Source organism: Pinus tabuliformis, chromosome 4_1, assembly GCF_031772625.1.
Source record: "Pinus tabuliformis cultivar Carrire ecotype Pingquan chromosome 4_1, CPIR1, whole genome shotgun sequence".
NCBI classification, from domain to species: Eukaryota; Viridiplantae; Streptophyta; class Pinopsida; order Pinales; family Pinaceae; genus Pinus; species Pinus tabuliformis.
In genome coordinates, this window is record NC_142303.1 from 438,351,873 (window position 1) to 438,361,994 (window position 10,122).

Consider the following 10,122-nt stretch of genomic DNA (forward strand, 5'->3'; position numbering starts at 1 on the left):
CTTTGACTCAAGATGTAGGTCTATGCTTCCTTTTGGTTTCCAGTGGTATTTAATCCATGTTTGTAAATCTTTTTCAGTGGGCCATAATCCCATGAATTTACAAATGATAGCATATGTCCGCATGTGGTCCCTGTGCGCCTGCAGAGCAGGATCATTTAAAACTACTCTGGGTGTGACCTCAGCTTTGGGTTTACATGGTACCTTTTGTGATTTTTCTTTTGTTCCCAGTTCGTTGTCTTCTTCCTCATTTTCTTTTGTGCTATTATTCTCCCTTGATTTGGTAAAATCTTGCTCCTCTTCCATGTTCCTTTTCCCTTCTTCTGAAGGACCTCTAACATTTTCTATTGGTTTCTTACCTCGGCTGGCCACGACCTGCTTGTAGGAGGGAGTGGAGCTCCCTCCTTTGCACCCTTCCATGGAGTTCAACTCCTGCAGAAGCCTGAAAACCCTAGCTGTTCATCCGCGTCCCCCCTTGGCCTCTAAAAAAAAAGCCTGGTCTAAATTTTCCACCATTTGTAACACCTTAAACATTAAAAAATACCTAAATAAATAAAAAATTACCTGACCTAAAATTATGAACTATTTATATATCACTAAATATGCCAAGGTGGCGGTGATGCTGTCAACAACACGTTGATTGAATTTTTATATTTGTTATTAAATTTCCTACAACCTTCGGCGAGGTTTCTGTCATGCATTAAAGAGGCACATGGCCTTACTTGAGGTATAACACTTATCACACTTCTCTGGTGTAAATGCACTGGGTACCTCCCTCCATGCGGCGTGATCTGGGGCTGTCCTCTCGCTGTCCTCCGTCCATCATTGAAACTTCGGCTCGACAGTTGTGCTCTCTTACATCCATCGATTTGTCTGGAGGAGATCGAAAGACGAAGAAGTGTTAGGTTTATTCCAAATACCCCGCCCTCGCCTCCGACTGGATGGAGGGTCATTTGCATTCGGAGGGCTGATGGTTCAGTAGCTTTGCAATGGGTTCAACTACCAGGTCTTTAGTCGATTCTGTAAATTTGTATTTTGAGAGCCATGGTGTCGAATGAATGCCTGTCTCAAGGAGGTAATGGAGCCCTTTCCTTGTTTTACAGTCTATTACGTAACAGTGGTTTATCCTGCCTGTTTTACTATCTCTCAGTTTGTAATGGTTTGACAGGTGACTTTCCATGTCTGGGGACATCACCATACCGCTCTGGTTTATTGAGGGTTAAAGAGTTTCGAAACTAACTCTAGAGAGGTGAGCCTGTGTTCTAAGGTATTGTTCTTCAGTTTAACTTAAATCTGCATACTATTAATACACAAGTCTGATTGGCATGCAGGTGGATTACTTCCAGATGGAATCTTCAGGGTTTAGGTGAGTTTTCAAGCCTTAGTCACTCTGTCTTTAAATGATTTTCTTAATGCAATGCATACCCTAGTTAATGATATAATGATTTTGTTGCAGGTATCTTTCTGCCCTTCCCAGGGTTCTTATGGAGTCAGTCCCTCACCCTCCAAAGTCATGAAGATTGATACCGTACTCGACTGTCTACAGGTTGGAATGTTTCACCAAGGTTTTGTCAGTTTGTTTGCTATGGTTTAGATGCCCGCGAAAAATAGCTTGCCATAGGGCTTCGATCAGACCTACCCAGTTCTTAATTTTCTTTATAGGGAAGACTGAGTAAACCATTTAAAATTTGTTTATGTTATTTAATATGGTAGCAAGGTCGATAGAGCTGCTCTACTTTCTCGGTTCGGGAGGCTTTTTAGTCTCTCGTATTTTTGTAAATTATGGGGTATAGAACCCCTCTAGAACAGTGAATATTTTATTTTGCTATAAATTCGAGGGTTTTCCCTCTTTTTAGCTTTACCTCTATTTGAATATGTGAATATAGACTACATCCTGTTGCTATAAGACTTCGGTGATAACAATATTTGTTTAATTATAATTTTTCTACATAGTTTTTTATTAATCGCCTATGGAAGGTTTTGCTGCTTTATATGATTTCTTGGCATACTCGTTAGTATCTGCTTCTTTCAATTTGAAGCGTCTGATAGCCATTTATGAATATGTTAAAGTTTGAGGGTTTCATTTAAGTACTTCTTTTTTGCTTAGGTTAAGCTAAAATTATTTTCCGTGAATGCTTAATTAAAAGATTTTCCCATTCTACTATGACAGAAGGTTTTCATTGTTATGATTTATGAATACAGTTTATTATACGAGAGATAATGAGATTATTTTCTTTCCCATTTTATATCTGCATGTTGTAGCTAGAAAATCAGGAACCGAATGCTTATTGGTATTTCAAGTTTTACTAGCCTTACCGCTTTATTATATAATTACAATCATTCTTGAGTCTTGAATTTCTTTCGGTTTCTATATTGAGCATCGAAATTATTTGTTCTATTACAAAAGAAGTCTTTTTATTTAACTTATTCTGTTATTATTTTAAGTATATGTACCATGATCATGTAATGAGTTATTCTTCTACTGTAAGAAGTATTTAGTCCATTAATCTATCATTATCAGTACATAAATAAAAGTTATAATACTTATCTGATTAACTTATCATAAAATACTAAAGATATCTGGAAAGTCTCTCCTCCCATCCATGAGCTTGGCGATTACGTCTAGGCTCTCCACCGAGCACTTTCTCTGTTTCACCTTGGATTATATCTAGCTACAGTCGGGGACTTGGGCCTTAGGACTCCACTGTCGAGCCTCAAGTCCTACACTCTGTTTGATTGTAAATGAGAAACTTCTCGTTGGTCTCTTTTTCTCTCCACCTCTAGGATAGCCCTCATTTTCCTTCTTTTCCCTCTATATTTCCCTTTCCAGGGTAGGGGTTTAACTGTTTCTTTTAATTATAGCAAACAGTTTATTTTTATAACATGTCTAAATTCCTAATTAATCATAAATTAGCTAACAACTTGTTATCTAGCTTTCGAGCCTTAGTCATCGTCATAACGTAAAAGAAATAAATGCAATAAATCATAAAACTGAATTTAATAACCATAGTACTTCTTTCATAGAGCTTGGGGTGTTACACAATGAGATTTTCAAAGTGAATTTATGAGCAAGGTTGTTAATAAAATCCATAGAAACTTATGAGTTAGGATGATTAGTAGTGGTGATAGAATAAATGGTATAAGGTTTGTAAAACAGAAGATATAAATATACGTGTGATATATTTATTAAATTTAAAAAAAATATATGAGAGAAAAAATTATGGTATCTTATTAGTAAATTTTTATTGAAAAGTTCAATAAATGTTAAATTATAATATTTAAAATTCTATATTATGTAAAGTAATAAATATTATGGTTAATTATTGTAAAATAGAATTTGGTTTAGTTTGATTGGATCAATAAATAAATAATATATTTAAATATTTATAAAGCATCTATTTCCTTATTTTTATCAAATCGAATTCAAATTCGAACAGGGATTCAAACACTTTACATCGTAATTACCAAATTCCACCATGTCAGTCGAAAATATTCGAATATACATTAATACGGTTTGGTTCGCACCTTAATAAGTCAGTTTTAGTACGTACGAAGTTTTTGGTTTACGAAATCAATTCACGCTGACAGTGCGTGTCTCTCTCGTTCTATTGTGACTTCAAACTGTGCATTGTGATTCTGAATAGAGGGTGTGGTGTTCTAAAACAACTTTTGAATCTCCTTTATCGATGAAGGATCAACCAAAGTAGAATATATCCATAAAAACATCGCTTACAATTTTTATATTTAAAAAGTTATTATTTAAAAACAATAGTTTGTTTATTATTAAAAATTGTAATTTTTCTATAAAAAATTATCAAAAAAACTTAGGATCTATATTTAAAAAATTATAAATATATTTATTTTATTTCTAAGAAGATAGCTATTAGCAAGTTGGACTATGGCTATTTTTTGAATTGCCGTTTACGGCAAAATGATTGTTTGTGGGGTTATTTTTTGGGATTTATTATATAAATTAATTTACAACTTATCGAGGTGTGAACCGTCACAATATCCCTCTCGGGATTTATGATATGAGTTATAAGATGGGCAGATTAGCCGAAGGGCGGCCACCTCTCATCCCAAGCGTGTGTGGTAGTTGGAGAAGGACGATGGTTGGGGGTATGGCATTTAATGTGGCAAAGGGTGTTGCATAAGTAAATCATCAAAAGGTGGAGGAAGGAAACGTGTTTAATGCAATTTCCCTCGTTGAAGGTCGTGGTCACAGTGGAGGTCTTTAGCGCTCAGAGGTCAGAACATCGGCCTGCTCGGTTTGATGTCGTTGGGTCTTGGACGGGGTTACCACCCTCTCGTTTGTGGCATTGGTATGTGGGTATGTCTCTATCTCTATGCCTTTGCCTCAGAGTCTGTCGCCTGATTGAATGGAAGAAAGCAGGGATGGTTGTCATGTTGTTGGTAATAGGAATGATGGACGGTCCAGAAATCACTGTTTGGTTTCGTGGAAAGTCTATGCTGTTGTTAATTTCTCGGTGTGCTAGGGCAATCTTGTTTTCAGAAATGGGCAAGTTGGGTGCTTTAGGGATCGTAATTTGGAAACACGAACAATTTTGGGCGTCTCTATTTATTATCTGTGTGCTCTTTCTTTGACTATTTCCATCTTCTTTGTCACACTTTTATCTAAAATGGGTATGTGTGTTCGTGTTTGGTCTCCTTGCAAATTCGATACCAACTTGTGTTCAGAAAGGGAGGGTTATGTAAGGGTTGGGTGCTTTTTTACTTTCGCTCTGAAAGCTTCCACTTTGCATTTGATTTATGATGATTTTGTGGTGAAATATATAATCTTGAAGCTCACAGAGTCGGTTTCTATTGTTCGGTTCATGCAAAGACTTAAACTTTTTAGTCTTGCTCCGTGTTATGTTTCTTTTGTGAATGTATTGATATGTTGTGGCATCCCTCGATGTTGGAAGCCCACAAGGTTTCCTCTCAGTTTTTGGACTTGGATCTCTCCTAACTGTCAATGTCTCTTGCCTGTCTTTAATATAACTGTCTCAGGTTTGAGTGATCAGAGTGTGTTCTGTGGTTGCGGGTCGACCTTTTGGAAATGACCCTCGTCATCTCGTTACTTTGGGTTTGTCCAGTTTTTAGTTAAATTTATAACAGGAAAGATGTTGTGTTCGACCCTTGGTGCTTGCTCGTTAGGAAATGGCGGCGGGGGTAATAACAGGAATAAAGTAATGAAAGGTGGCAAAGCCCCCCCTGTCATGCCTACAAAAATAAGGGACAGAAGGTCAGATGTCCAGGTCATATAGGAAGTAATGCAAGCTTATATAGTTGGTACTCTAGCTGAGGTGTGTCAGCTAATCATGTCTTGGGAGTCAAATCTTAACCAACACGCAGAGACTGAAATGCAGGTGATGAACTGGCGTCTCTTAGCTCCGAATCTGAAGCATATCCGTGGCTATACCACTTAGTATAAACAGAAAATTCTTTTGTAATGGCTCATGAATAATTTGATGGTTAAAGCCATTATGACCGTGTCAACCAATGTAGCTAAGTCAAACCTTGGCCTCTAGGATAGCCAGAAGAAATTGCAACTGATCCAATTTCAGATCCAATAGCGAAATATTTTCCTGGGTCATATTGAGAAGCAACTCCCGTGTCTCTTTCAATCAGAGTTACTTGGTTCCATTGCCAAGGACCCTGCTCTAGTAGAGTCCTCTGAAGATGAATAGTGTTTAGGATGTTTGATGACTTTTTTTTTAATCTATATATATGTTGTAAATGTCGAATAATAGCTATTGTTTTAGTTATTTGTTGTGGATGCAGCTTGGTACTTAGACACTTAGGCCTATAAGGTCAAGTTTGATAGACTTAAACTTATGAGAGTTTGGATGACTTATAATGCGTTGCAGTGGCCAATAAATCTAGTTTCCCAATAGGCAGGTTGAGGCCACTAAATGACTTTGATAGACTTAAACTTATGAGATTTTAGATGACTTATATTGTGTTTCACTGGCTGACATATCTAATTTCCCAATGGGTAGTTGAGGCCACCAAATGACTTTTTATGATTGTAACCTGCCTTGATTATGAATGAAAGAAGAGGACTTACAAAGCTTACAATTTTTTTTACAACATATTTATTAATAATAAGACTGTGTTTCAGGTTAATCACATTATTGAGATTTGGTCGACATTTCGAACCAGCTAATGTAGTTCGTCCTCAGGACAAAGGTGAAAAAGTCAATCTTCGCAAATGTTTAAATAACAGAGAAGCATTATTGTCTGGAATTAGCCATTTTGAAATAGCCATTATAAACTAACCGTTATGAACTAGCCATTAGAAAAAGGTTGTTAAGAATTAGTTAGAGGGATATAAAAAACTATATTTATTTTAATATGTACTAAACTAAATTGAAAAAGATTATAATGTACTAGAATTCCATATTAATAAGACATAATATTTAATAAATATTACTATTCCATTTGGATGTTATAAACTACAAAGAAAAAAGGAAGTAGTATTATTAATGATTAATATGTAATTGAATATCATTTTCAAAGAATAAAGAATATGGATGAAATTCTAGTGGTAAGAGGATAATATAGAAAGAAAATGAAAAGAAAACTAAAATTAGTTATTATTAATTATTAAAATATAAGGAAAAAATAACTAAAGGATACAATGAAATAAGAAAGAATAAAATAAACTAAAAGATACAATGAAATAAGAAAGAAGGATACAAAGAGGATACCTTTGTCATCCCCATGGTTAACCATTTCCATCATAGGAAATTAAGAGAAGCCATTGAGATTGAGAAACATGGATCAATCTCAATAGAAATGATCGTTGGAAATTTAGCAGGAGCTTACCCTCTCCTCTTAATTATTTTCTTCTTTCTTATTTTGTTGTATCCTTTAGTTATTTTCCCTGGTATTTTAATAATTAATAATAACTAATTTTAGTTTTCTTTTCCTTTTCTTTCAATACTAAATATAGAAAATTAACTTTATTATTAATTAGTATATTATCCTCTTACCACTCGAATTTCATCCATATTCTTTATTCTTTGAAATTGATATTAAATTACATATTAATAAATAATAGTACTACTTCCCTTTTTTCTTTTTAGTTTATAACATTCAAACGGAATAGTAATATTTATTAAATATTATGTCCCATTAATATGGAATTCAAGTAAATTATAATTTTTTTTTTTTTTAATTTAGTTGAGTAGATATTGAAATAAATAAATTTATTTTTTATATCACTCGTTCTAACTAATTCTTAACACCCTTTTCGTAACGACTTTATAACTAATTCTTAACACCCTTTTCGTAACGACTTTATAACATTCAAATAGAATAGTAATATTTATTAAATATTATGTCCCACTAATATGGAATTCTACTCCATTATAATCTTTTTTAATTTAGTTTAGTAGATATCGAAATAAATAAATTTATTTTTTATATCGCTCGCTCTAACTAATTCTTAACAACCTTTTTTTTGTAAGGGCTAGTTTATAACGATTATTGCTTTAACTAATTTTTAACAACCTTTTTGTAAGGGTTAGTTTATAACGACTATTTTACCAATTTCCGGTAATGACGCTTATATGTTATTTAAACATTTGCAAAGATTAATTTTTTCATCTTTGTGTGAATCTCATTAGTTAGTTCGAAACCTCATCAAATCTCAATAATGTGATTAATCCGAAAGACAATCTTATTATCAATATGATCACAAAAGTCTAAAAATCTAACAACATATTTATTGTTGAATAATTTTGAAAAGTGATTAAGATATAAATTTCTTTATACATAAAAATTATTTGAAACTAATTTTAAAATCCAATATTCTATTTTTTAACATTACACTTTAATTTTGATACTCATATTATTAAATTTTACTTACTTATTTTTCAATTCTAATATTAATAAATTTGATGTTTTTTTTTTCATTATTTTTTATTCATCTTAAATAATAATAAAAAATATGTTGAAACTAAGTAAACTAGAGGATTCATTTCATGTTAAAATTATGAGAAAAAATTCATTTCAATTTTACCAATATGAAACCAAATTTTAATACTCAAAATTTTTTCACATAAAATTCCAATTTGGCAACTTGCTTTACATAGTTATCCAACATAATAATAAATAATAAGCGATTAGTTTATTAAAAGTCAGAACATTCCTTTCGGATATGGACAGCTTTAAATGTTTTTACAAGTAGCAAGATTATTTGAGAGGGAGAGGATGCTGCAGTTTTATCATCAACGTCATCGACACGGACTTGTGCGCTGCAAATTGAATATCGTCTATTAACAAGTGCGTCATGTGTTATGCTATGATTTTGTTTATCTTCCTTGTCCAAGAAACTCACACATTTTCGAAGTTCCACAGAGCTGTTGGATCAACGGAAATGTCGATCTCCTCCTCCTGTGAAGTCAGAGCGAGCTCCAATGCCAACGCCTCGTCAATTGAAGGAATTTTTTCCAAATTCAGGCACTCAGCGCCCTCTGATCGCCAAAACAAAGATTTCCAAAACGCCATCTCTTCCGATATCTCGCGCTCGTCGCTCGACAACTCCATTTCGGAAACCGAAGACGACTGCGAAGGCTCCTCTTTGCTGTTATTGTCGATATTATGGCCGAGAGAAGGCGCAGCGAAAGGGAGTTCGTTCAAGGCATATTTGGTGGCGGCAACCTGAATTTGCTGACGGGAAAGAGAAGAAGTGGAGGGAATGGCGGGTACAGAATCAGGGAAATTGAATTTGGCGTTGGGCCCTCTCAGGCAATACATGGCGGCGTCGAAGGCTCGGGCGGCCTGCTCGGCTGTTTTGTAGGAACCCAGATATATCTTCTCTCGCGATTTTGGCATCCGAATTTCGGCTAGCCAACTCCCCCATTCCCGTTGTCGGATTCCCTTAAATTTCCTGGACGTTTGTTTGCGATCTTCGTTTGGTAGAGAAGGTTCCCTCAGTTGAGGATTCTCCATCTTTCGCGACGCAGAGCTTGGGAATCACTAATCTCAGGCGGTGAAGATTATTAGAATCCAAAGGCCGTTAAATCCGCAGCTTGGGAATCAATAATCTGAGGTCGCGAAGATTATTAAAATCCAAACGGAATGCTACCGAATGAAATAAACCTCTATATATAGAGTCTGGTCGAATAGATGTGAGCAGGGATGGAATTTGATGGGCAAGTCAGGGGTGATTTACTCGTTAAATACAGTTTCAAAATTTTATGAAACTGTCAAAAATTTTGCTTAAAATTGTGAAAAAAGATCAGAAAAGTGTGAAAATTGGTAAATTTGACGAGTAAATCTGTTTTGAAATTCCATCCCTAAATGCCAGACAAACTGGTGATTGACTCATTCCATAAGATAGAAAATCAATATGAATATGAAGACTACCTTAGGGTCAGACCTGGAATTTCAAGTTGACTGTACCTGTCAAACTCAAATTAGTTGACGGTGAGAATTTTTTTAGCATTAAATTCAAGTTTATTGTATTTTTAACTAATGTTGAATGCCTTGACAAATCAATTATGATGGGATTTTCGAAAAAAAAAATCAATAATATATATTTTTAAATCTCATCCTAAAAATATTTAATGATGAAGATAATTAATCACTATAAAAACCCTCAAATATTTATAATTTTAAAATTTAAAGATTTAAACTGGATTTCCAAAAAAATTTACCAATTTTATTAAAATCCTACCCAAATTTCCATTATTTTTTAATAAAAGACAACGCCCCCATTAGACTATGCCGAAAATATGTTGACCGTTAGATTTTTCCGCTCTCCTTAGTTCTGTTCACTTCTTATTCGAAATTAAGAAATCTCGTTTTTAAGTTCAAGTTGACTAAATTGAAAATTCAAGTTAACTTCATTCAACGAAAATTTATTGATAGTTAAATTTTTCGTCAGATTTTTTCGTTGATGTTGAAATTTTCTCGATATCCTTTATTTTAAAGTTTGTTTATATTATATAGTTTAAGGATTTATTTTATTTTAAATTTTTATATCATAGAGAATTATAGAAGACAACATTTCTTATTGTACATAAATTTTGTTAAAATACTAAACCCTCTAACCTACTAAATTCTCTAACCTATTTATGATAGGAATTCTATTGGTTTAAAGTCAATAGAAAT

General features: G+C 33.9%; 1 protein-coding gene across 1 annotated transcript; it reads right to left on the reverse strand.

The window, feature by feature from the left end:
- Positions 1-8,340: 8,340 nt before the first annotated feature.
- LOC149176209 (ethylene-responsive transcription factor ERF013-like) lies at positions 8,341-8,958 on the reverse strand. Its single transcript, XM_089421381.1, has one exon. The coding sequence runs from the start codon at positions 8,956-8,958 to the stop codon at positions 8,341-8,343; it is 618 nt and encodes a 205-aa protein (XP_089277507.1).
- Positions 8,959-10,122: the final 1,164 nt, after the last annotated feature.

What these genes read in the sequence shown, in the direction of transcription:
- LOC149176209 (XM_089421381.1), bottom strand. Translation starts at nt 8,958, where the DNA reads ATGGAGAATCCTCAACTGAGGGAACCTTCTCTACCAAACGAAGATCGC.